At 48.1% G+C, this 27,374-nt stretch overlaps 1 protein-coding gene across 2 annotated transcripts; it reads right to left on the reverse strand.

The window, feature by feature from the left end:
- Window positions 1-517: 517 nt before the first annotated feature.
- VWA1 (von Willebrand factor A domain containing 1) lies at window positions 518-27,148 on the reverse strand. 2 transcript variants are annotated; one of them, XM_059866566.1, is made up of 7 exons: window positions 26,583-27,148; window positions 18,835-19,398; window positions 8,669-8,947; window positions 7,130-7,402; window positions 5,649-5,800; window positions 4,400-4,517; window positions 518-2,072 (listed from the first exon to the last, which is right to left on the reverse strand). In XM_059866566.1, the coding sequence occupies exons 1-7, from the start codon at window positions 26,725-26,727 to the stop codon at window positions 2,023-2,025; spliced, it is 1,581 nt and encodes a 526-aa protein (XP_059722549.1). In that variant the 5' UTR covers window positions 26,728-27,148; the 3' UTR covers window positions 518-2,022. The 2 variants fall into 2 exon arrangements, with proteins under 2 accessions (XP_059722549.1, XP_059722550.1); XM_059866567.1 differs by lacking the exon at window positions 26,583-27,148 and adding an exon at window positions 26,422-26,556.
- Between the last annotated feature and the right edge of the window lie 226 nt (window positions 27,149-27,374).

Raw genomic sequence — 27,374 nt, forward strand, 5'->3', positions numbered from 1 at the left:
GTGCCCAGCCCTCAGCAGCAGGCTGGGGACACCTTCGCAGATCTTTTATTTTTTTCATTTAAATGTTCATTTTTCTTCCCAAATGCACACTTAAAACCACGGGAACACAGAATATCCTGAGCTGGGAGGGATCCACAAGGATCAGAGTCCTCTCACAGGGCACCCCAACAATCCCACCTCCTGCCTGAGCACAAATATTTACCAGATCTGCCAAAATTTCAGGGATTCTCCCTGCAAAACAATCCTTTCTGGAACTGAGGCTTTATCAAGAACAATCCATTTCTGGTTTTTACATTTCCCTCCCATTTTTTGAGGGGTGGGGGTAAAGCTTTGTGTTAAGCAGGCTATAGAACATGCACTTCATTTAAAATTATGATTTAATTTGATCTCAGAAGCTTTTCCCAACTTTTATGGTTCTATGAATTCCAGGTTTTCAACCCCTGGAACAAAACCCACAATTCCCCCCATAAAAAAACCCACAGATTTCCCAGCAAGCACAAAGAAACCATCCAGCAGCTCTTGTATTTATATTTAATTGTCTTCAAAAGGGTGTGTTACAGCTGTGAGGGGATGAAAATTAATAAACTGCATTAATAAACTAGGCAGGGAGTTGTGCAAACTTAATTTCTGTCCTACAGCAAGAAGAAACAAAATCATTTTATTGCATCAGCAGGTTCCAGGGGTTTTGTGATCCTTTCCACACTGAGATTAATCAGTCACAAATGCACATTCCAGAGGAGGGCACAAATCTGGTGAAAAATCTCTTTATGGAGTTAATGAGTGCCTCACCTCCCTTCTCTCCTGAAAAAGGCAGCCCAAGGAAAAATGCTCCAGGAAAGGTGGAGAGGAAGGATTCAGCTCTCAGGAGACAAAGTCAGGGATAAAAGTTCCTCTCAGCTCCAAAAGGAGCTGTTTAAAGCTGTTTTAAGAAGAATTTGTGAGGCTGCACGGGGCTCTCCAACAAACAGCACTGCTTCAAAACCGAGTTCCACGTGGAGGGAAAATAAGCAATAAATTTAAAATAGAGCAGGAGTTTCTGAGGGAGGGGTTCCCCCTGATGCTGGGGTTTAGCAGAGAAATATCTACATTTCTTTACAGCCCTAAGCCCTGAACTTTGAAACCATTTGCTTGGTCGTTAGGTATTTATAATTAATTTATCTTTCTTTTTTATTTTCTTTTCCCCTCCAGCTCCCCTTTCCAGAGTGGGTTAGAGACAGTGAGTTCAAGCTTAGGGGAAAAAGGGAAATAATCAGATTTACTCTTTTTTTTCCTTAAAAACATTGATTTTTTTAAGTGTAGCTCAAGCTTAGCACTGGGTGGAAGCCCAAGACAAGACACCAGAGATGTGCTGAGTGTGCTCAGAGTGCAGAGGAATGACCTTGCCTGTAATTAGTCACAGCACAGGCTAATTAACCTCCACGAGGACAGCAGCACTCCCATTTGGTGGAGAAGGGCTGCAGGAATGCCAGAGCAATGACCCAGGCAGGAGCACAGGAACAAAAATAAATGTTTGAGATGGTTCTGTCTGGCTGGTCTGGGCTCTGAGCTGCTCCTGGAGGGAAGCACACCCCAGGAGTTTGGGGTTCCTGCTCTCTCAATCCTTCCAGGCTCCCTGAAGGGAACGGGGAGGATGCAGGAATGGATTTTTCAGGTGGAAGATGAACAGCCAAGTCCTGAACGTGCTCACGAGCTGCAAAAAGAAACCTGCATCGACCTTGGATGAACAGAGAGCAGGCAGCAGGGAGGATCCACCACTGCCTCCTGCTTGGGGCTCGAGTTTCTGTGACATGGGGGCAGATTTACCATCTTAGTGGCATCTTTTAGTGACATCTTTTAGTCACCCTGGCTGTTCCATGCAGCCAGGCCAAGCCTTTAGACCTGGGAGAGCTTGGCTGGGGCCAGGTTTGGGCTGGGCACCTCCAGGGCCAGCACAGCCTGGGCGATGAGCTGCTTCCTCCCCTGGCTCCTCCTCTTGGTCCAAATCTTTGTCCATCCAAGAGCTTTGCTCTGCTGGGAAGGAGCTCACTGCAGTCTGTCCTGCTGCCTGTGCCTGTATCCCTGGGCCTCTGTGGCTGGAAGGACACGAGGAATAGAAACGTCAGAACATGAGGAATGAAAACGTCACAATACAAGGAATAAAAATGTCAGAACATGAGGAATAAAAACGTCAGAATACAAGGAATAAAAATGTCAGAATACAAGGAATAAAAACGTCAGAACATGAGGAATAAAAACGTCACAATACAAGGAATAAAAACGTCAGAACATGAGGAATGGAAATGTCATAATGCAAGGAATAAAAATGTCAGAACATGAGGAATAAAAACGTCACAATACAAGGAATAGAAACGTCAGAACATGAGGAATGGAAATGTCAGAATGCAAGGAATAAAAATGTCAGAATATGAGGAATAAAAACGTCACAATACAAGGAATAAAAACGTCAGAACATGAGGAATAAAAATGTCAGAATACAAGGAATAGAAACGTCAGAACATGAGGAATAAAAACGTCAAAATACAAGGAATAAAAACGTCAGAACATGAGGAATGGAAATGTCATAATGCAAGGAATAGAAATGTCAGAACATGAGGAATAAAAACGTCAGAATACAAGGAATAAAAATGTCAGAACATGAGGAATAAAACGTCACAATACAAGGAATAAAAACGTCAGAACACGAGGAATGGAAATGTCAGCTTTAGCCACCCATTCTCCACACCTGAGCCAGGGGTCTCACCCCTTATTTTATGCATTAAATGCATAAATCACTTCAAATAAATAAATAAATAAATAAATAAATAAATAAATAAATAAAATTAATAAATAAAATTAACAATTAAATTAATATTGATATAATATTAAATAATATTTAAATAATAAATTTAATAAATAAATGCATTTTTGCATTAAAAACAGAAGTACATATTAATTCATAAATTTATTTAATATTTTAATAAGATTAATTAATTAAAATCAATAGGTAAATTAATAGCAAGTAATATAATATGGAAAAATATTTACACAGTGAATTAGTTAAATGAATTTATTTTATGCATTAAAAGCATAAATAAATTTTAATAAATAAATGCATTTATTTAATATTTAAAGAATATTAATAAAGAAAAATAATAATTAAATTAAAACTAATAATTTATATACTATTAAACAATATCGACATAATAAATTTAATAAATAAATAAATGTATTTTTAGGCACATGTCTCTGCTGTACTCTTCCTCCTCCTGCCTGCAATAAACTCCACTAGGAGGAGTCATACTCCTAAAAATGGGGGAAAGCCCAATTTTGGTCATTCCCAAGGCATCAATGCCAGAAACCTTTTAGCCTGGACTTTAATTCTCTGAACTCTTGTCTGGAATAACTCCCCAAGCTGCAGAAAAGTTCGTCTAGTGAGATATCAGGGAGTTTAAAGTTAATAATGGAGCTGTGTGCCTTGTGTTTAGGGTTTACCAGCAAATATTGTATTGGAAATAAGCAGGCATTGTTTAACCACAGGTACCTGTGCTTGCAGTGGCTGGATGGAACCACTGACAATACAGAATATATCCTGTACAGATATAAATACTGTCAGTGTGCTTCTGCTTTGTGTGACAATACAGAATATATCCTGTACAGATATAAATACTGTCAGTGTGCTTCTGCTTTGTGTGACAATACAGAATATACCCTGTACAGATATAAATACTGCCAGTGTGCTTCTGCTTTGTGTGACAATACAGAATATATCCTGTACAGATATAAATACTGCCAGTGTGCTTCTGCTTTGTGTGATTGGGCAAAACACTTCCACGTGAGTTGTTGTGACAATGTTTGGAAGGGTTTTAGAATGAGGGAAGAGATGAGAATTTTGACTCTATGCTTTAGAAGGTTTGGTTTATTATTTTATGATATATATTATGTTAAAACTATACTAAAAGGATAGAAGAAAGGATTTCAGCAGAAGGCTGGCTAGGAATAGAAAAGGAATGAATAACAAAAGTTTGTCTGTGACTGAGACAGTCTGGACAGCTGGGCTGGGATTGGCCATTAATTAGAAACAACCAGGTGAGACCAACCCCAGATCCACCTGGTGCATCCCACAGCAGCAGACAAGAATTGTTTGCAGTTTGTTCCTGAGGCCTCTCAGCTCCTCAGGAGGGAAAAATCCTAAGGAAAGGATTTTTCATAGAACATGTCTGTGACAAGTTGTACCACTAAGTTCTGTGTCTGCTGCCTGGGATGTGAGCTGCTGGCACCTTCCCCTTGCCATAGCCATGGAATGAGAGTGATGCTGGAAAATCAAACAGCTCCAGGCTGTTCCCATCCCGTTGGTGATTTGTGCACAGCCCCCAGCCAGCGATACAAACCCTCTCCTGGCTCCAGGGGTGCCTGAGCTCACCTGGCTGCCTGTGCAGGCTGCGGCAGAGCCTCTTGCCAGCCTGGTGGCTGTAGAGGGGCTGCACACACACCCTGCCCCTGCTGCCCCGGGGCAGGTCACTCAGCAGCACGCTGTGCACCTGCAAAACAGGGGGGGAGAGAATTTTGGTAAATTGTGACGGTGATCACCAGGGTCCCAGGGTGAGGGAAGAGATGAGAATCTTGACTCCATGTTTCAGAAGGCTTGATTTATTATTTTATGATATATTATATTAAAACTATACTAAAAGGATAGAAGAAAAGATTTCATCAGGAGGCTGGCTAAGAATAGAAAAGGAATGAATGACAAAGGTTTGTCTCTGACTGAGACAGTCTGGACAGCTGGGCTGGGATTGGCCATTAATGAGAAACAACCAGCTGAGACCAATCCCAGATCCACCTGGTGCATCCCACAGCAGCAGATCAGAATTTTTTACATTTTTTTCCTGAGCCTTCTCAGCTTCTCAGGAGAAAAAATCCTAAGGAAAGGATTTTCCACAAAACATGTCAGTGACAGTAAATTTTAATAAGTGATAAAATAAGAGAGGAAAAAAAAAACCACCCCACCTATAAAATCCATTTTACCATTTGCAAAAAAACCCCAGTATTACAATCTATAATATATAGAGAGATTGTACACATATATATTATATATATTTTTTTTTAAAATATATATATTTATAGATATATATATAAAGATTGTATATATATATTTTATATATATATATATATAAAGATTGTATATATATATAATCTATTTTAATATGCATATATAATATATATAGATTATATATATAATCTATATACATTATATATATATTTTTATATATATATATTTTATATATATTTTATACATATATATATAAAGATTGTATATATATATTTTATATATATATATATAAAGATTGTATATATATAAAATCTATTTATACTATATAATATATATAGATTATCTATATATATAATCTATATATATTTTTTTATTTTTTTATATATACATATATACATATACATATACATATACACATATACATATACATATACACATACATATATATATATATATAAAAATTAAAAAATATATGTATTACATATCTATTATATGTTACATATATGTTACATATCTATAGCACTCAGGCTTTCTCTCCCCACCAACTCCCCGCGGTTTTCCTGCGTTTCAGTGCAGGCAAACCTCGCAGAAGCCGATGTTTTCGGGTCCCTTCTCCGCGCACCTGCGGGGACACGCTGAGCACGGAGGAGGCGCCGCTCTGCCGCCGGCAGCGCACCCGGTACCCGCGCACGGCGCCGCCCGCCGAGTCCCAGGACGCTCTCACGCTGCTCGGACCCGCGTCCTCAAAGCGGAGGTGCCTCACCCTGGAGCCCTCTGCGGAGATAAAACCCCTGTTGGTGCCGGGAATTGTCCCAGAGGGATCCCTGATCCCACCCCTGGGGATGCTGGAAGCACAGCCTGGCTTTGGTGGAGAGAGAAAATCACTGTGCACATCCCTGCTGGAGGGCTGAGAGCACACGGGATCAAGGGAAATTCAGGTTGGGTGTTAGGAAAAAGTTTGTTACAGAAAGGGGGAAAAGTTCTGGAATGGCTGCCCAGGGAGGTGATGGATTCTGAATAATAAAATACTGGATTCTGAATAATAAATTCCACCCAGGGACTGGATTCTGAATAATAAAACAACTGGATTCTGAATAATAAAAAACTGGATTCTGAATAATAAATTCCACCCAGGGACTGGATTCTGAATAATAAATTCCACCCAGGGACTGGATTCTGAATAATAAGAAACTGGATTATGAATAATAAAAAAAGTGGATTCTGAATAATAAAAATCCACCCAGGGGATGCTGGAAGCACAGCCTGGCTTTGGTGGAGAGAGAAAATCACTGTGCACATCCCTGCTGGAGGGCTGAGAGCACACGGGATCAAGGGAAATTCAGGTTGGGTATTAGGAAAAAGTTTGTTACAGAAAGGGGGAAAAGTTCTGGAATGGCTGCCCAGGGACTGGATTCTGAATAATAAAAAACTGGATTCTGAATAATAAAAAACCTGGATTCTGAATAATAAATTCCACTCAGGGACTGGATTCTGAATAATAAAAAAACTGGATTCTGAATAATAAGAAACTGGATTCTGAATAATAAAAAAACTGGATTCTGAATAACAAAATTCCACCCAGGGACTGGATTCTGAATAATAAAAACCCAGCCAGGGACTGGATTCTGAATAATAAAAAACTGGATTCTGAATAATAAAAAAACTGGATTCTGAATAATAAATTCCACCCAGGGACTGGATTCTGAATAATAAAAAACTGGATTCTGAATAATAAAAAACTGGATTCTGAATAATAAAAATCCACCCAGGGACTGGATTCTGAATAATAAAAAAACTGGATTCTGAATAATAAAAAACCTGGATTCTGAATAATAAATTCCACCCAGGGACTGGATTCTGAATAATAAAAAACTGGTTTCTGAATAATAAAAAACTGGATTCTGAATAATAAAAATCCACCCAAGAACTGGATTCTGAATAATAAAACACTGGATTCTGAATAATAAAATACTGGATTCTGAATAATAAAAATCCACCCAGGGACTGGATTCTGAATAATGAATTCCACCCAGGGACAGCATTCTGAGTCCTCCTCGGGGCAGGTGACCCTCTGGGGCCCCTCCTGGTGCTGCCCTCGCTCACCTTCCAGGGTGCAGGCCTTGGCTGACAGGGATTTCTCCTTCCCAGACCTGTAGATGGCTGTCACTGTCACCAGGTAGGTGGTGTTGGGTGCCAGGTGCTCCACCAGGGTGCTGTTGTGCCTCCCATCCACCTGCAGCACCTGGGCTGAGTTCCCTGGCAGGGGCCCGTACAGCACCTGGTAGGTGGCCACGCTGTCCAGCACGGGAGCCCAGCTGACCTGGAAGCTGTGGGGCCCAGAGTCTGAGATGAGAACCTGAGCTGGGCTGATTTCCTCTGGGAAAAGTGGAGAGAGGTGGGAAAGAGGATTTGATGAGCGTTATTGACCTGCATCAGCTTGGGCTGCGAGGGTGTGGGATTAAATCAACCCAGTGGAATTCAAATCAACCCAGCAAGGAATTCAGATCAACCCAGCAAGGAATTCAAATCAATCCAGCAAGGAATTCAGATCAACCCACTGGAATTAAAATCAATCCACTGGAATTAAAATCAACCCAGCAAGGAATTCAGATCATCTCAGCAAGGAATTCAGATCAACCCAGCAAGGAATTCAGATCAACCCAGCAAGGAATTCAGATCAACCCAGTGAAATTAAAATCAACCCACTGGAATTAAATCAACCCAGCAAGGAATTCAAATCAATCCAGTGAAATTAAAATCAACCCAGCAAGGAATTCAGAACAACCCAGCAAGGAATTCAGATCAACCCACTGGAATTAAAATCAACCCAGCAAGGAATTCAGATCAACCCAGTTGATCTGAATTAAAATCAACCCAGTGGAATTAAATCAACTCATCAAGGAAGTAAAATCAATCCACTGGAATTAAAATCAACCCAGCAAGGAATTAAATTAACCCAGCAAGGAATAAAAATCTACCCAGTGGAATAAAAATCAACCCCTTTACCTGGCAGGGTGGTGACCCTGGTGCCCCAAGTGACCCTGCCCCAAGCCCTGTCCCTTTACCTGGCAGGGTGGTGCCCCTGCCCCAGGCCCTGTCCCTTTACCTGGCAGGGTGGTGACCCTGGTGCCCCAAGGCCATGCCCATTTTACCTGGCAAGGTGGTGACCCTGGTGCCCCAAGGTCCAGGCCATGTCCCTTTACCTAGCGGGGTGGTGACCCTGCCCCAGGCCATGTCCCTTTACCTGGCAAGGTGGTGACCCTGGTGCCCCAAGGTCCAGGCCATGTCCCTTTACCTGGCAGGGTGGTGACCCTGCTCCAGGCCATGTCCCTTTACCTGGCAGGGTGGTGACCCTGCCCCAGGCCATGTCTCTTTACCTGGCAAGGTGGTGACCCTGGTGCCCCAAGGTCCAGGCCATGTCCCTTTACCTGGCAAGGTGGTGACCCTGGTGCCCCTGCCCCAGGCCCTGTCCCTTTACCTGGCACAGAGGTGACCCTGCCCCAAGCCCTGTCCCTTTACCTGGCAGGGTGGTGCCCCTGGCCCAAGCCCTGTCCCTTTACCTGGCACAGAGGTGTCCCTGCCCCAAGCCCTGTCCCTTTACCTGGCACAGAGGTGTCCCTGCCCCAAGCCCTGTCCCTTTACCTGGCAGGGTGGTGACCCTGGTGCTCTGGGGGGGGAAGTAGCGCTCGTTGGACTCGGGGACCAGGGTCACCTCGTAGGTGGTGCCAGGTGCCAGCTGGCTGAGCACGAGGCTGCTCTGGGCCCCGGGCACCTGCAGGCTCCTCCTGGCCGCGGGCTCGGCGCCGGGGCCGTACTCCAGGCTGTAGAAGCCGCTCTCCTGGGACAGCAGCGGCGGCCACAGCAGGCGGAAGCTGCTGGAGGTGACGTCGGTGGCGTGCAGCCGGTTGGCTTGGATGACATCTGGAAAGGGGACAGGGGACAGAGATCACTGCTGGCATCGCCCCCGGAGCAGGAGCACCTGCAGGCCCAGCCCTCCCAGGTCAGCAGTGCAGCTGGCAGCACCCTGCAGTCACCGAGGGGCGCTGGGGGAGTAGGGGTTTTATTCAGAAATCTCTCAAAACTGAGAGCTGCTTTAAAAGCTTTTATTTTCTTTTTTTTGTTGGTTTTTTTTTAATTTTTCATTTTATTTTATATACTTATATTTCTATATTTTATATATTTATATTTAATATATTCATATTTAATAGAGGTATATTCTATTTTATATATTTAAATTTAAACAATATTTCTATATTTAATAATATAGATATAAATATATATACTATAAATATATATATAATATATTTTTATATGTATATTATATATATACTATAAATATAATAGACTATATTTATATTTTTATATTTAATACATTAATATTTAATAAAGGTATATTTGATTTTATTTTATAGACTTATATTTGACAATATTTTGTATTTAATATTTTATTCTTATTAATTTTATATATTCATATTTATGTATATTTTACATTTAAATATGTTTATATTTATACTTCAATAGATTTCTATATTTATTATATTTTTATATTTTATATTTTACATAGTTATATTTACGTTTATATATGTATATATTTTTATATATATATATCTATATATGAATATATTTATATATGTGTATATCTATATATGAATATACTTTATATATGTATATATAAATATTTATGTAAAATATATTAATAAAATTATTTTATATTTATATTTTATACATTTTATTTACATATTTATATCATTTTAAAATTGATTTTTATTTTTTAACTGTAAAGGATGAGACGATACAGATGTTATAATTTATGTTATCACAATCAGAAGCCAACTCTCTTAACTATAATCCATTGTAAGTGTTTCTTGGCCTATCAGCTTTTGTAACACCATGCTGTAAAGATAATGATCAAAAATGACCTTTTATGAGTCTTATTGCAGTGTATCTTTCACAGCTCTATTTCCTTAAAGAACCTAGCCTGGAGATCTGGTCTGGATCGAGAGATCTGGTCTAGATCTAGAGATCTGGTCTAGATCCTGAGATTTAGAGATCTGGTCTAGATCTAGAGATCTGGTCTAGAGCGAGAGATTTAGAGCTCTGGTCTAGATCCAGAAATTTAGAGGTCTGGTCTAGATCTAGAAGTCTGGTCTAGATTTAGAGCTCTGGTCTAGATCTTGATAGTTAGAGATCTGGTCTAGAGTGAGAGAGATCTGGTCTAGATCTAGAGATTTAGAGATCTGGTCTAGACCAAGAGATTTAGAGATCTGGTCTAGATCAAGAGATCTGGTCTAGATCTAGAGATTTAGAGGTCTGGTCTAGATCTAGAGCTCTGGTCTAGATCTTGATAGTTAGAGATCTGGTCTAGAGTGAGAGAGATCTGGTCTAGATCTAGAGATCTGGTCTAGAGTGAGAAAGATCTGGTCTAGATCTAGAGATTTAGAGATTTGGTCTAGATCTAGAGATCTGGTCTAGAGTGAGAGAGATCTGGTCTAGATCTAGAGATTTAGAGCTCTGGTCTAGACCAAGAGATTTAGAGATCTGGTCTAGATCCTGAGATCTGGTCTAGATCTTGAGATTTAGAGCTCTGGTCTAGATTTAGAGCTCTGGTCTAGATCTAGAGATTTAGAGCTCTGGTCCAGATCTCTAATCCAGTGCAGAGAAGGAATTCTCTACAAATCCATTTCCCGGTGGAAATCCCCCGCGTGTGAACCCAAACCAGCAAACCCAGGGAGCAGCCCAGAGCCTGGAGAGCTCCACTTCTGCTCTGGGCCAGTGCCCAGGGCAGAGGGCAGGGCCTGGGCAGTGCCAGCCTGGGCCGTGCCAGCCTGGGCCGTGCCAGCCTGGGCCGTGCCAGCCTGGGCCGTGCCAGCCTGGGCAGTGCCAGCCCTGCTGAGCCAGCCTGGGCAGTGCCAGCCTGGGCCATGCCAGCCTGGGCAGTGCCAGCCTGGGCCGTGCCAGCCTGGGCCGTGCCAGCCTGGGCCGTGCCAGCCTGGGCCGTGCCAGCCTGGGCAGTGCCAGCCTGGGCCGTGCCAGCCCTGCTGAGGTCCCCCCTCCTGCAGGGCTCACAGAGCTCCCTTGTTCTGTGACATTCAGCACTCAGAGCCCTCTTGTGCCACCTCGCCTCTGCCTGCCCCTGAGTCACGGAATCCACGGAATTCACAGAATCCATGGAATCATGGAATTCACAGAATCACGGAATTCACAGAATTCACAGAATCATGGAATCCACGGAATCACAGAATCCACAGAATCATGGAATTCACAGAATCATGGAATCCACGGAATCACAGAATCCACAGAATCATGGAATTCACAGAACATGGAATCACAGAATTCACAGAATCCACAGAATCACAGAATCACGGAATTCTCAGAATCCACAGAATTTACAGAATCCACGGAATTCATGGAATCACAGAATCCCCAGGTTGGAAGAGACCTTCCAGACCATCCAGTCCAACCCAGCCCCAACCCCTCAACCCAACCATGGCACCCAGAGCCACATCCAGGCTTTGTTAAACACACCAGGGATGGGGACTGCACCACCTCCCTGGGCAGCCAGTCCAGAATTTATCACCTTTCTGTAAAAACCTTCTTCCCAATATCCAACCTGAATTTCCCTGGGTGCAGCTGAGGCTGTGTGCTCTGGTTCTGTCAGCTCCTGGAGGAAGAGCCCAACCCCAGCTGAGCACAGGCACCTTTCAGGGAGTGTAGAGAGTCACCCCTGAGTCTCCTTTTCTCCTTTTTCTGGAGGGGACTGGCACTCTGCAGGGCTGGAAGGCTGGTTCTAAGAGCCTGATTTCCCCTGGAATTCCTGTGGATCTCAAAGCTCTTTTTCACAGAATTCACAGAATCCCCAGATTCTGGGGGAGACCTTCCAGACCATCCTGTCCAACCCAGCCCCAACCCCTCAACCCAACCCTGGCCCCCAGTGTCACACCCAGGCTTTGTTAAACCCACCAGGGATGGTGACTGCTTCTCTTTGAGCCTCGGGCTGCCTTGGAGCTCCAGACCACAAATTCCAGACCACAAATGCCTCTGGTGGTGCTGGGCAGCTCCCTCTGCTCCTTGACCCTTCTGGCATGCCCATTTTGGGCCGAATTCCACAGTTCTCTGGTCTTCCAGAGAGACACAGGCCTTTGTTTCTAACTCCAGGGAAGTGACATGGAGATCTCTTCTGGTTTTTAAGAGCCTTGAAGTGCCCCTAAATGGTTATAAAAGAACCTTCCAGCTCATGCTCAGGCACTCACAGAGCACTCGAGGTGGCTCTCACTGGCTCCCCACTGCACAGAGGCGAAGGGAGGCACAAAATTCCTCCCAAAGCTGCCAGCTGGGGCTGCTCTGCCCTCCCAGCCTCGTCCTTCAGCTGGGAGAGGATCAGCTCTCCTCCCCCGAGCTGCTCTGAGCCCTGCCAACTTCCCTGTACCAAATCAAACAGGCTCAGTTTTTCCTCTGAGCTGTTCCCTGGCTCTCCCAGGCAGGCAGGCAGGAACATTTCCCTGCTCTGTGCCCATCCCATCCCGAGTCCCGGGGCACTGCACCCTTCTGGGAGCCCCACAAACCCCAGGGGCCAAGCCACAAAGGGACAGGGAGCACAGGAAAGGTCTCAGGGCTGCCAAAACTCCTGCCAAAAGCTCAGGGAATGGAAATGAGGGAGCTGGGAGGCAGGGGCACTGTGAAGGGAGGGGGCAGATCAAAGGACAAGGGGCAGGGAGCCCTCAGCAAACAGCTCTGCCCCTTCTTGCCAGAGCCCCGGATGAATTCAGCATATAAAGAGGGCAATAAAGCCCAGAAAATAAAGAAATAAATGCCCACGATTGTGAGGAAGGGATTTATAGAGAGTTCTCAGAGAGCAGGCTCACACAGCGAGCATCTGTGTGCAAACCTTGAGATAAGAAATGCTGCCTTAGGAATGGAACAGGACAGACATTGTGGAGAGAGAAATGGAACCAGAAACAAGTTTCAAAAGATGACCTTACAAAAAAGATTAGACACTTTGGGGCAACAGAACTATGAAAGATGCATTGTAGTAGGAGCCTTGAGGGGTAATTTTAGATGGTTGGCTTTGAAACATTTACAGCATGGTGCAGCTAAAGCAAATAAGCCAAAAAACACAATGTACTATAATTAAGAAATAATTACCTTCTGATTATAATAGCCTGAATTATAGCATCTGTATTGTCTCACCCTTCACATGAGACTGAAAATAAAATGAAAGTTTTTCAAACCCCTCTCAGTGGCTCCATCTCTGGGTCAGAAAAGGGCTCAATCCAACACTCAGCGTGTTTCCAGCCCCTCTGCTCCCAGAGGGAAGCAATAATTAATAATTAATAATAATTAATATCCTGTACTGGACCCAGCCAGTGCCTGCCTGGTGACACTCAGCTGGTGACACTTTCCCTCCACCTCCTGCCTCTTGGGGACTGCAGACACTGCCCTGCAGCCAGGAGCCCTGCAGAGATCAGCATCAGACTTGCAGGAAGTCTGCTGCCTTCCTGATGAAGGAAAAAAAAGCAGCAAGAACAACCAGAACAGGACAGATTTGTCCCAAATCCCAGCTGCAGCCCCTCACACCCAGACTAGGACAGGCTCTCCTGCAGCCCCTCAGACCCAGACTAGGACAGGCTCTCCTGCAGCTCCTCAGAGCCAGATTAGCCAGGATTTCTGCCTGACTGTCCTACTCTGGGTCAGAGAAGCTGCAGCTGAACAACCAGAACAGGACAGATTTGTCCCAAATCCCAGCTGCAGCTCCTCAGACCCAGACTAGGACAGGCTCTCCTGCAGCTCCTCAGACCCAGACTAGGACAGGCTCTCCTGCAATAGCTCTGACCCAGACTAGGACAGGCTCTCCTGCAGTTTCTCAGAGCCAGACTAGGACAGGCTCTGCTGCAGCTCCTCTGACCCAGACTAGGACAGGCTCTCCTGCAGCTGCTCAGACCCAGACTAGAACAGGCTCTCCTGCAGCCCCTCAGACCCAGATTAGGACAGGCTCTCCTGCAGCTGCTCAGACCCAGACTAGGACAGGCTCCCCTGCAGCTCCTCAGACCCAGACTAGGACAGGCTCTGCTGCAGCTCCTCAGACCCAGACTAGGACAGGCTCTCCTGCAGCTCCTCTGACCCAGACTAGGACAGGCTCTCCTGCAGCTCCTCAGGGCCAGATCAGGACAGGCTCTCCTGCAGTTTCTCTGACCCAGACTAGGACAGGCTCTCCTGCAGTTTCTCTGACCCAGACTAGGACAGACTCTCCTGCAGCCCCTCAGACCCAGACTAGGACAGGCTCTCCTGCAGTTTCTCTGACCCAGACTAGGACAGGCTCTCCTGCAGCTCCTCAGATCCAGACTAGGACAGGCTCTCCTGCCTGGCCCGAGGAGAACCAGCAGAGCTCAAAGCCTTCCCTGCAGCAGGACTCACCCAGGAGCTGCTTTGGGTCAGAAATGCTCTGCCCTGAGCTCAGTGGGACGTGGTGATGCCCAGGGCTTGCAGGCTCCTGCAAAGCCTGGCTCAGGAGCTGGTGCCAAAGGCTGGCAGGAGTCAGCAGCCCCAGCCTAGCTGGGCTGCAGGCACAGGGCTGATGTCAGCTCGGAGGAATGCTTTGGTTTCACAACCAAGGGGGTCCTTCCCCAGCAGGAGAGCACCAAATGCCACATTTTGGGCTCATCTGAGATCCGACAGAAGGAGCCTGATCTCCTGCACAGCCTGAGGACCTTCCCCTCCCTCCGGGGAGGGTGGAGGTGCCTGCCAGGAGCCAGCTGTGCCACAGCCAGACTGGCTGGGAGCTGCACTCTGCAGAATTCCTGCACGGGCTGGGGACAAGCAGGCAGGGAGCACCCCAGCCCCTGTCCTGCCCCCCTCCCCAGTTCAGCTCCACCACAGCTCAGGAGGGTCTCCCTGAGGAGGCTGAGCCCACCTGAGGCAGCAGCAGCTGGGCAGGGAGCCTTGGTTTGGAATTTCTGTGCAGCAGGCAGGAAACAGCCCTGCCTGGAGAGGAGAGGGAAGGAGGAGAGCAGCTCCTGACAAAGCTTGTTTGTGCCTCTCCAAAAGCCTCCACTGGTTTTTGGGGTTTTTTTGAACAGTAGCAGGAGATGAAGATAAGAGAGCAGTGATAATTAAACCAGTCTGGGCCGTGCCAGAGTTGGAATTAATTAATTCCTGCCTGCCAAGATGCTGTCTGTCCCTGCCAGGCCAGGAGGGGTGGTGGCTGAGGGCTGCCTCCTCCGGGCAGGGAGCAGTGGATGAAGTGGCTTTATTAAGGTGAAATCTGGTGATGTGACCAAAATCTGGCACTTGGCAAGCCCTGCATTCGTGTGGGAGCCTCAGCTGGAGCTGAAATCCCAGCCCAGGAGGGCTGAGACCTGCTGGATTCACAGGATGGGAGCTGCCCTCAGGCACAGCAGTCCTGACCTCTGCAGGGTTTAGATCTTATTGGTTCTTTTGGGGTTTCACATGAAACAACACAGCTGGGACTCCCCAAACCTTTATTTTTTGGGGTTTCACCTCAAAGGTCATGGCTCTGACTGCCCAAACCTTTGTGTTTTGGGGTTTAACCCAAAAGGACACAGCTGGGACTCCCCAAATCTTTCTTTTTTGGGGTCTAACCCCAAAGGTCATTGCTCTGACTCCCCAAACCTTTGTTCTTTTGGGGTTTCACATGAAACAACACAGCTGGGACTCCCCAAACCTTTCTTTTTTGGGGTTTCACCTCAAAGGTCATGGTTCTGACTGCCCAAACCTTTGTTCTTTTGGGGTTTAACCCAAAAGGACACAGCTGGGACTCCCCAAACCTTTGTTCTTTTGGGGTTTCACCCCAAAGGACTTGGCTCTGACTCCCCAAACCTTTCTTTTTTGGGGTTTAACCCAAAAGGACACAGCTGGGACTCCCCAAACCTTTCTTTTTTTGGGGTTTCACCCCAAAGGACGCAGCTGGGACTCCCATTTGCCCTTTTGGGGTCTCACACTGGCGCTCCCCGTGCAGCTAGCTCTGGCACAGTGGCATTCCCAGTGGCATTCCTGTGGCATTCCCATGGCATTTCCCTCTCCCAGGCCCCCCTGCAGCCCTGTGAGGAGCTCAGAGTAACCCTTGGCCTGCTGAGGCAGGGCTGGGCTGCTCCCAGGGCTGGGCTGGCCAAGTCAGATGTGGAACACGTTGGAACAGGGATTTCTGGAACAAATCATTCCTTTCCTGCAGCCTCAGTGCTGACAGCAGGCACTGTCCCTGACTGTGCTTTGTGAGAGAACAACTGCAGGGGTCGGAGGTCTCAGCCCTGGATGGAGAATTTTTGGGAGTCAGATCAATCCCAAACATTTGGAGGGAGCTGACAGGACCAAATCCTTGCCAGGGACACACATCCCATTTTCGATGTGCTCAACACGTTCGTGTTCCTCCATCAGCTGGCACGGAGACAGAAACTTGGGAGAGAGAAAATAAATAAAAACCATCCTGGGTGTGAAAATCCACCTCAGGGGGCTCGGGCACTTTGTGTCCCACCTGGGCGGGGCGGAGTCGCTCCTGTTTGGGAAAGCTCTGGTTAACAGCTGCGCAGGTGGGGGCGGTTCCTGCCCTGCCTGGGCTGGGCAGATGCCTGACCATGACTCATCCCAAAGACCTGCGGGGTTTTAAGGAATTCTGAGAGTCCCAGCTCCTCACAAACGCACGTTCAGCTCAGCGAAGGGAATCTGTGCCACTCACCCCAATATTCCAAGGGCAAATATTTGTCCCAGACCTCCCAGAAGTTTGCACTGGGTCCTGTGGCAGGGATTTGGTAATGGGATTCTGGTGATAATTGTTTGTATTAATTAACCAATCACTCAGAGCTGTGCCTAACTGTGTCTGGAGACAGTCACAGGGCTTTCTTTAGTATGATATAATAATATTAATAATAATAATAATAATAATAATAATAATAATAATAATAATAATAATAATAATAATAATAATAATAATAATAGAGTTTTAATAAAGCAATTATTTAATTGTTCTGAACCATGGAGTCAGAGTACGTTATTCCCTTTAGTATAGGTAAAATATATAATATAATATAATATAATATAATATAATATAATATAATATAATATAATATAATATAATATAATATAATATAATATAATATAATATAATATAATATAATATAATATAATATAATATAATATAATATAGTATAATATAATATAGCAATTGTTCAGCCTTCTGAACCATGGAGTCAGAGCACATTATTCCCTTTAGTATAGGAAAAATATATAATATAATATAATATAATATAATATAATATAATATAATATAATATAATATAATATAATATAATATAATATAATATAATATAATATAATATAATATAATATAATATAATATAATATAATATAATATAATATAATATAATATAGCAATTGTTCAGCCTTCTGAACCATGGAGTCAGAGCACATTATTCTCTTTAGTATAGATATAATATAGTATTAATATAATAAATAGAATATAATAAATTAATAGAATAAATAGAATGGAATATAACAATTGTTCAGCCCTCTGAGCCATGGGGTCAGAGCACATTATTCTCTTTAGTGTATTTATAATATAGCATTAATGTCATATAGTTTAATAAAGCAATTGTTCAGCCTTCTGAATGATGGAGTCAGAGCACGTTATTCCCTTCAGTGTAGTTATAATATAGTAGTAATGTAATATAATATAGTTTAATAAAGCAATTGTTCAGTTGTTCTGAGCCATGGGGTCAGAGCTCATTATTCTCTTTAGTGTATTTATAATATAGCATTAATGTAATGTAGTTTAATAAAGCAATTGTTCAGTTGTTCTGAGCCATGGGGTCAGACCACATTATTCTCTTTAGTGTATTTATATTATAGCATTAATGTAATATAATTTAATAAAGCAATTGTTCAGTTGTTCTGAGCCGTGGGGTCAGAGCTCGTTATTCCCTTTAGTGTAGTTTTAATATAGTATTAATGTAATATAGTATAGTTTTAATAAAGCAATTGTTCTGAACCTTGGAGTCAGAGCACATTATTCTCTTTAGTATAGGTATAACATAGTATTTATATAATAAATAGAATGGAATAAATAGAATAGAATAATAGAATGGAATATAGCAATTGTTCAGCCCTCTGAGCCGTGGGGTCAGAGCTCATTATTCCCTTTAGTGTATTTATAATATAGTATCAATGTAATATAATTTAATGAAGCAATTGTTCAGTTGTTCTGAGCCGTGGGGTCAGAGCACGTTATTCTCTTAAGTGTATTTATAATATAGCATTAATGTCATATATTATAGTATTAATGTCATATCATATAGTTTAATAAAGCAATTGTTCTGAGCCACGGGGTCAGAGCACATTATTCCCTTTAGTGTATTTATAATACACTATCAATGTAATTTAGTTTAATAAAGCAACTGTTGAATTGTTCTGAGCCATGGGGTCAGAGCACGTTATTCTCTTTAGTGTATTTATAATATAGCATTAATGTAATGTAGTTTAATAAAGCAATTGTTCAGTTGTTCTGAGCCACAGGGTCGGAGCTCGTTATTCCCTTTAGTGTATTTATAATACACTATCAATGTAATATAGTTTAATAAAGCAATTGTTCAGTTGTTCTGAGCCACGGGGTCGGAGCTCATTATTCCCTTTAATGTATTTATAATACACTATCAATATAATTTAGTTTAATAAAGCAACTGTTCAGTTGTTCTGAGCCGTGGGGTCGGAGCTCGCTATTCCCCAGCCGGGGATCACCTCCAGCACCAGCATACACCATCCCAACCCCAGGCTGGGCCCTGCTGCCCCTCCCCGTGCCAGCCTACCTCGGATGGCATCCCTGAGCTCCTGGGTGATGATGGGCAGGTCGTCCACGTCCACGAAGTGCAGGTGTCTGTCCGAGGGCGGGCTGGCAGCTGCCGACAGCTGCAGGAAGTTGCCGCGGCCGGTGCTGACGATGAACACGGTCACCCCCCTGTCCTTCAGCAGCTGCATGGGCTCCGAGATGTCATCCGTGGAGAAGCCGTCTGTCACCCACACCAGCACCTTGGGCACGTCTGGCCTGGCCCCAGCCTCGCTGCTGAAGAGCTTTTCCCTGGCGTAGGACAGCGCCTGGCCCGTGTTGGTGTCACCCATCAGCTGCCGCGTGGCCCCGATGGCTTTCCGCAGGGCACTGCTGGTCAGGTGCTGGTCAAAGGGGAACTCCATGCTGGGAGTGGTGCTGATGTGGATGATGCTGGTCTGGACATCCCTAGGGCCAAAGGTGAAAGGGTGCAGAAGGTCCCACATGAACTCCTTGACTTTGGAGAACTCATGGCGGGAGACGCTGGCAGAGCTGTCCAGCAGGAAGAGGAGGTCGCCCTCGGTGTTGGAGGTGGATGGCTGGGGAGCTGGAGGGGGGGAGAGAAGGAGCAGCATGAGTGGAGTGCTGTGAGCACAAAACCTGCTCAGTCTGGGGAGTCCCAGCCGTGTCCTTTGGGGGGGAGACCCCAAAAGAACAAAGGTCTGAGTCATAACCATGTCCTTTGGGGTGAAACCTCAAGAGAACAAAGGGGAGTCAGAGCTGTGTCCTTTTGGGTTTAGACCCCAAAAAAGAAAGGTTTGGGGAGTCAGAGCTGTGTCCTTTTGGGTGAAACCCCAAAAAACAAAGGGGAGTCAGAGCTGTGTCCTTTTGGGTGAAACCCCAAAAGAACAAAGGGGAATCACAGCCATGTCCTTTGGGGTGAAACCTCAAAAGAACAAAGGGGAGTCAGAGCTGTGTCCTTTTGGGTTTAGACCCCAAAAAAGAAAGGTTTGGGGAGTCAGAGCTGTGTCCTTTTGGGTGAAACCCCAAAAAACAAAGGGGAGTCAGAGCTGTGTCCTTTTGGGTGAAACCCCAAAAAACAAAGGGGAGTCACAGCTGTGTCCTTTGGGGTGAAATCCCAACAGAACAAAGGGGAGTCAGAGCTGTGTCCTTTTGGATTTAGACCCCAAAAAAGAAAGGTCTGGGGAGTCAGAGCTGTGTCCTTTTGGGTGAAACCCCAAAAGAACAAAGGGGAGTCAGAGCTGTGTCCTTTTGGATTTAGACCCCAAAAAAGAAAGGTTTGGGGAGTCAGAGCTGTGTCCTTTTGGGTGAAACCCCAAAAGAACAAAGGGGACTCACAGCCATGTCCTTTGGGGTGAAACCCCGAAAGAACAAAGGTTTGGGGAGTCACAGCCATGTCCTTTTGGTTTAGACCCCAAAAAAGAAAGATTTGGGGAGTCTCAGCTGTGTCCTTTGGGGTAAAACCCCAAAAGAACAAAGGGGACTCACAGCCATGTCCTTTGGGGTGAAACCCCAAAAAAGAAAGGTTTGGGGAGTCAGAGCTGTGTCCTTTTGGGTGAAACCCCAAAAGAACAAAGGGGACTCAGAGCTGTGTCCTTTGGGGTAAAACCTCAAAAGAACAAAGGTTTGGGGAGTCAGAGCCATGTCCTTTTGGGTTTAGACCCCAAAAGAGAAAGGTTTGGGGAGTCTCAGCTGTGTCCTTTGGGTGAAACCCCAAAAGAACAAAGGTCTGAGTCCCAGCTGTGTCCTTTGGGGTAAAACCTCAAGAGAACAAAGGGGAGTCAGAGCTGTGTCCTTTTGGGTTTAGACCCCAAAAAAGAAAGGTTTGGGGAGTCAGAGCGGTGTCCTTTGGGGTGAAACCCCAAAAAAGAAAGATTTGGGGACTCAGAGCTGTGTCCTTTTGGATTAAACCCCAAAAGAACAAAGGGGAGTCAGAGCTGTGTCCTTTTGGGTTTAGACCCCAAAAAAGAAAGATTTGGGGACTCAGAGCTGTGTCCTCTGGGTGAAACCCCAAAAGAACAAAGGGGACTCAGAGCTGTGTCCTTTGGGTGAAACCCCAAAAGAACAACGGGGAGTCCCAGCCAGTGGCATTCCAGCCAGCCCAGAGCTCCCAGTGAGATCCCAGCAGGGCTCTGGGGGCTGCTGGCTGCACAAAGGCAGAGCTCAGCTCTGAGCTCTCGGCTGGAAGGAGCACAAGCCGCTGCTTTGGCTGGCAGGGCACGGGGAGGGGCCTTGGCAGCACGGGGTTGTTCTTCCCCTCTGCTCCTCGCTGCCTTGGGAAGTGTCTCTCAAGTCCCAAATGTCGCAAGGAGCAGCTGGAAAAGCGTCTGGGGCTGGCAGGGCAGGGAGCAATGGCCAAAGGACGTTCCTGCAGCAGTAAACAGCGGGGTGGTGTGCACAGGCACTGGGAGGGGAGCTGGGAATTCGCCCCAGGGAGCAGAAATCCCACTGCTGACACAGCTACCTGCGTGGGGAACAGCTGGTGAGCACCAGGGTGGAACCCCAAAAGGACAAAGGGGAGTCACAGCCAAATCCTTTGGGGTGAAATCCCAAAATACAAAGGTTTGGGGAGTCACAGCTGTGTCCCTTTGTGTGAAATCCCTGAAGGACAAAGGGGAGTCACAGCCAAATCCTTTGGGGTGGAACCCCAAAATACAAAGGTTTGGGGAGTCAGAGCTGCTTCCCTTTGGGTGGAACCCTAAAAGAACAAAGAGGAGTCAGAGCTGTTTCCCTTTGGGTGAGACCCCAAAAAACAAAGGTTTGGGGAGTCAGAGCTGTGTCCTCTTGGGTGAAACCCCAAAAAACAAAATTTTGGGGAGTCACAGCTGTGTCCTTTTGGGTGAAACCCCGAAAACAAAGGTTTGAGGAGTCAGAGCTGCTTCCCTTTGGGTGGAACCCCAAAAGAACAAAGGGGAGTCACAGCCAAATCCTTTGGGTGAAACCCCAAAAAAGAAAGGTTTGGGGAGTCACAGCTGTGCCCTTATGGGTGAAACCCCAAAAGGACAAAGAGGAGTCACAGCCAAATCCTTTGGGGTCAAACCCCAAAAAAACAAAGGTTTGGGGAGTCAGAGCTGTTTCCCTTTGGGTGGAACCCCAAAAGGACAAAGGGGAGTCACAGCCAAATCCTTTTGGGGTGAAACCCCAAAAAACAAAGGTTTGGGGAGTCACAGCTGTGCCCTTATGGGTGAAACCCCAAAAGGACAAAGGGGAGTCACAGCCAAATCCTTTGGGGTGAAACCCCAAAAAAACAAAGGTTTGGGGGGTCAGAGCTGTTTCCCTTTGGGTGAAACCCCAAAAGGACAAAGGGGAGTCACAGCCTAATCCTTTTGGGGTGAAACCCCAAAAAAACAAAGGTTTGGGGAGTCAGAGCTGTTTCCCTTTGGGTGAAACCCCAAAAAACAAAGGTTTGGGGGGTCCCAGCCGTGTCCTTTTGTCTGCACCCTGCAGCTCTGGGGCACCATAGCCCCATCCCTTAAATGCTGCTTTCCCCCATCACTCTTTGCTGTTAATTAGGGAGAGCCCCAGGCTGACCCCACGGGGCTCTGCCTCGGTTAACCAAAGCAGCAGCTGGAGGGCAGGGGGGTGTTTTGGAGCTGAGGGGACCCTCTGTGGGTCAAGCAGAAGGCTTCTCCTTCATCCAAACCCCATCCCATCTGCAGCACTCACTCCTGCACCAGATGGAAGCAAATTCCTCCTGTTCAGCAGAAAGAATAAATTAAAAAAAAATCATCGAGACAAAGGCTCTGCCCCCGTCAGGAGCGTGGCAAGGCTCACAAAACAACCAGACACCGAAATCAGCCTCCCTGCAGGTCCAGGCTCTCGATTCCCTCATCCTTCCTCCCGCTCCTTGTCCTGCATCCAGCACAAACACGCCGTCCGTGCCAGAGGTGGGGCTGGAGGTTCCTCACCACCAAATCCCTGCTCACGCAAGCAGCTGCTGCTTTCAGGCACTTCCCCGGCCTCAGACGGCGTGGCCAGGTGCCAGAGGAGGATTTCTCATTTTTCAGGGGGGAAAGGGGCACCCATGAGCCTCCCCTGACTCCTGGAGGGTCAGGGGTGACTGAGGACGTGATCCCTGCGCTCTGCTGGAGCCTGGGCAGGGACAGGGACACAGCAGGGCCCTGCTGTCACCCCCTGCCTCAGCCTGGGTGGATGCCCCGGGCTCAGAAGTGTTTTGAAGGGCTGGATGTGGGAGCAAAACGTCACCATGGAAACACAACGCTGCCTGCTGGCTTTTCCAGGAGGAGGAAAGCAGCTGGCCAGGCTTCCCCGCGATGCTGACAGGAGACATCCGCTGGAGGAGCTCCGGGCTGGGAGCTGAGCACAGCCTGATTCACACAGCCCCGGGGCTCTGGGGCTCTCTCCCAGCCAGCAGGGATCATCTCCTGTCTGGGGTAACTGCGTTTGACATCCCACGGTTGTCTTCTCTCACCGCTTGTGTCGGAAGCCCGCGTGCTGAGGATTTGAAATTTTCTGTGCTTAAAGGCACAGACCCACAGGAGAGCCCTGCGTTGAGCTGGGGATGTGGAGAAGAGTTCCAAAACGGAATTATAGCGCTGGGATTGTGGGTGTGGAATTGGTTAGAAGTGTGTGATATCACAGGGTGGAAAACTTAAAGTTTGGGGTTTTAGAATATAGAAATAAATATGAAGCAAGATGGAGGTTTAGGGTGGAGACAGGTTGTTCTTCTTCACCTTCTTCTTCCTTCTTCTCCATGGCTGAAGTGTCCCTGTGCCACCACAGCCCCTCTGGACAAGGCACCAGGAGCTGTGCCAGGCTGGGATGGGCATCTCCTGCCCCCAGGGGGAGAGGCCAGAGGGAGCTCAGCCCAAACCCAGCTCAGCTCAGCCCAAACCCAGCTCAGCTCAGCCCCAAACCCAGCTCAGCTCAGCCCCAAACCCAGCTCAGCTCAGCCCCAAACCCAGCTCAGCTCAGCTCCCTAACCCAGCTCAGCTCAGCTCCCTAACCCAGCTCAGCTCAGCCCCCTAACCCAGCTCAGCTCAGCCCCCAAACCCAGCTCAGCTCAGCCCCCAAACCCAGCTCAGCCCCAAACCCAGCTCAGCTCAGCCCCCAAACCCAGCTCAGCTCAGCCCCCAAACCCAGCTCAGCTCAGCCCCAAACCCAGCTCAGCCCCAAACCCAGCTCAGCTCAGCCCCCTAACCCAGCTCAGCCCCCAAACCCAGCTCAGCTCAGCTCAGCCCCAAACCCAGCTCAGCTCAGCCCCCTAACCCAGCTCAGCCCCCAAACCCAGCTCAGCTCAGCTCAGCCCCCTAACCCAGCTCAGCTCAGCTCAGCCCCCTAACCCAGCTCAGCTCAGCTCAGCCCCCAAACCCAGTTCAGCTCAGCCCCCTAACCCAGCTCAGCCCCCAAACCCAGCTCAGCTCAGCCCCCAAACCCAGCTCAGCTCAGCCCCCAAACCCAGCTCAGCTCAGCCCCCTAACCCAGCTCAGCTCAGCCCCCAAACCCAGCTCAGCTCAGCCCCCAAACCCAGCTCAGCTCAGCTCAGCCCCCAAACCCAGCTCAATTCAAACCCAGCTCAATCCAAACCCAGCTCAGCCCAAACCCAGCTCAGCCCAAACCCAGCTCAGCCCAAACCCAGCTCAGCCCAAACCCACACACAGCCTCTGGAGCAGGGCACAACCCCTCTGGAATGCCAGGGCTGGCTTTGTCACAGCCCCTGAAGGCCTGAGCATTGTTCAGAGCCTGGGCTGGGAAATGCCAGGGAAATGCCAGTGTTGGGAAAGTGCCACAGGCTCCAGGGTGGCAGGAGGGCAGGGTTGGGAAAGTGCCACAGGCTCCAGGGTGGCAGGAGGGCAGGACAATGGGAATTGCTGCTGCCGGGGACAATGGCAGGAGCTGCAGCACTGTTCCTGCCCCAGTGGGACACTGAGGGACAAAATGCAGCCTGGGACACAGGGACAGACCCCAGCAGGACACAGAGGGACAGAAGCCACCCTGGGACAGAGACAGACCCCAGCGGGACACAGAGGGACAGAACACAGCTCCCTGTGAGGGACAGACCCCGGCTGGGACACAGAGGGACAAAATACAGCCTGGGACACAGGGACAGACCCCAGCAGGACACAGAGGGACAAAATGCAGCCTGGGACACAGGGACAGACCCCAGCAGGACACAGAGGGACAAAATGCAGCCTGGGACACAGGGACAGACCCCAGCAGGACATTGAGGGACAGAAGCCACACCCTGGGACACAGGGACAGACCCCAGCAGGACACAGAGGGACAGAACACAGCTCCCTGTGAGGGACAGACCCCGGCTGGGACACTGAGGGACAGAAGCCACCCTGGGACACAAGGACAGACCCCAGCTGGGACACTGAGGGACAGAACACAGCTCCCTGTGAGGGACAGACCCCAGTGGGACACTGAGGGACAAAATCCAGCCTGGGACACCGAGGGAGAGACCCCAGTGGGACATCGAGGGACAGACACGAGGTTCCCTCTGGTTTCCCAGTGCAGTGCAGTTCCCAGGTGCCCTGAGAACCGACCAGAACCATCCCTGCAGCTTCAGAACCGACCAGAACCCTCCCTGCAGCCTTAGAACCGACCAGAACCGTCCCTGCAGCCTCTCAGAACCAACCAGAACCGTCCCTGCAGCCTCTCAGAACCATTCCTGCAGCCTCAGAACCGACCAGAACCGTCCCTGCAGCCACTGAGAACCAACCAGAACCGTCCCTGCAGCCACTCAGAACCATTCCTGCAGCTTCAGAACCAACCAGAACCGTCCCTGCAGCCTCAGAACCATTCCTGCAGCTTCAGAACCGACCAGAACCGTCCCTGCAGCCTCAGAAACGACCAGAACCGTCCCTGCAGCCACTCAGAACCGACCAGAACCGTCCCTGCAGCCTCAGAACCGACCAGAACCGTCCCTGCAGCCTCAGAAACGACCAGAACCGTCCCTGCAGCCACTCAGAACCGACCAGAACCGTCCCTGCAGCCACTCAGAACCGACCAGAACCGTCCCTGCAGCCTCAGAACCATTCCTGCAGCTTCAGAACCGACCAGAACCATCCCTGCAGCCTCAGAACCTTCTCCCCACGAGGACAGACTGAACTGCAGCAGCTCAGGCACCGCTGAGGGGTGAATCCTGCCCAGGAATGGGAGATCATCCATCCATCCATCCGTCCGTCCATCCGTCCGTCCATCCATCCGTCCGTCCGTCCCTCCATCCCTTTCCCGGTGCCAGCTCTCCGGGACTGCCCCGTTATCAGTTCCCCCCAGCAGCTCCCAGGAGGGAGAGATCGTTTGAAAGCCGAAGCGATCGAATGTCAGCGATCAGCAGCGAGCTGAGTTAATCCCCCCCGGCTCCTCTCGGTGCCCTCGGCGAGCAGCGAGAACTTTTCCACGGGATTGCTCCGAACTCTGTCAATTTCTGGAACAATTTCCTCTAAAATTTTTCCTCTAAATTTTTTCCTCTAAAATCACTTTCTAGGCAGCGATTGCCGACAGATTTCGTGTGCACAAGCGCTTCTAAACACCCACAGCAGCGCGGCAGGCTCAGCTTTCCTTCTGGGAAGGTTTTTGAGGCGAGCAGGAGGCAAGGACGGGGAAAAGCAGCGCAGGAACGCTTCGCTTTCCCCGCACTCACCTGGCTCAGGTGTGTCCTGTCCCGCAGCGAAATGCAGCCACGGAAAAAGGGAAAACAGCAAGGCAGGCTCAGCTTTTATTGTGAAAAGGGTTTGTGAGGCGAGCGGGAGGCAGGGCATGGGGTAAAGCAGCGCAGGAACGCTTCGCCTTCCCGGCACTCACCTGGCTCAGGTGTGTCCTGTCCCGCAGCGAACCGCAGCCACAGAAAAAGGGAGAACAGCACCTTGGCCAACATCGCAGAGCCTGGTCCTGCCCAAAGTGCCTTAACTCCGCCTGTGGGGGCCCAGCAAAGGCCGAGCTCGGTCATAGTCCGGCTGCGGCGGCCCCCGAAGCCATCCTGCCGCTCCCCGCTCGGGTTCCGCTGGGCTGCGCTGCGAGCTCTGGCTCCTGCAGGGAATTTTCCTTCCTCCCCCCACTCCTTTTAAAGCCATAAATCCATCCTGACAGCCAGGGCTGGAGCAGAGGCAGCTCCTGCTGCTCGTCCTCCTCCTCCTCCTCCTCCTCCGCCGAGTTAAGCTCGCCCCAGGAGCGGGGGTTTAGTCCGTGTGCAGCTGGGCTGCGTTTGAAAAGGAAAATAAAATATCCCTGTGGATAAAACTTTGGCCCTGAGAGGGACTGGCAGCAGGCCAGTAACTACAGGGGGGAAAAAAGGGAAAAAAGGAAAAAAAAGGAAAGAAGAGCTGCGAGAAATGCAAAGTTCTGCTGGTCTGGAATGAGCTGGGAGAAGGGAAAAGGCGTTTATAAAGGGAAGGAGGAGTGGGAACGGCTGGGGAGCTGCCCGGCCCTGCCCGGCCCCGGGGATCCCGGCCAGTCTGCGGGGAGGAGCGGGGCTGGGGCTGGGGACATCGGGGCTGGGGCTGGGGACACCCGGGCTGGGGACATCGGGGCTGGGGACATCGGGGCTGGGGCTGGGGCTGGGGACACCCGGGCTGGGGACATCGGGGCTGGGGCTGG

This window comes from Haemorhous mexicanus, chromosome 23, assembly GCF_027477595.1.
Source record: "Haemorhous mexicanus isolate bHaeMex1 chromosome 23, bHaeMex1.pri, whole genome shotgun sequence".
In the NCBI taxonomy this organism is placed as follows: domain Eukaryota; kingdom Metazoa; phylum Chordata; class Aves; order Passeriformes; family Fringillidae; genus Haemorhous; species Haemorhous mexicanus.

What these genes read in the sequence shown, in the direction of transcription:
- VWA1 (XM_059866566.1), bottom strand. Translation starts at nt 26,727, where the DNA reads ATGACCGAGCTCGGCCTTTGCTGGGCCCCCACAGGCGGAGTTAAGGCA. An exon ending in CAGGGTCACCACCCTGCCAG is followed by an intron (nt 7,403 to 8,668) that starts GTAAAGGGACAG and finishes CACTTTTCCCAG; the next exon opens with AGGAAATCAGCCCAGCTCAG. An exon ending in CAAGGCCTGCACCCTGGAAG is followed by an intron (nt 5,801 to 7,129) that starts GTGAGCGAGGGC and finishes TTATCTCCGCAG; the next exon opens with AGGGCTCCAGGGTGAGGCAC.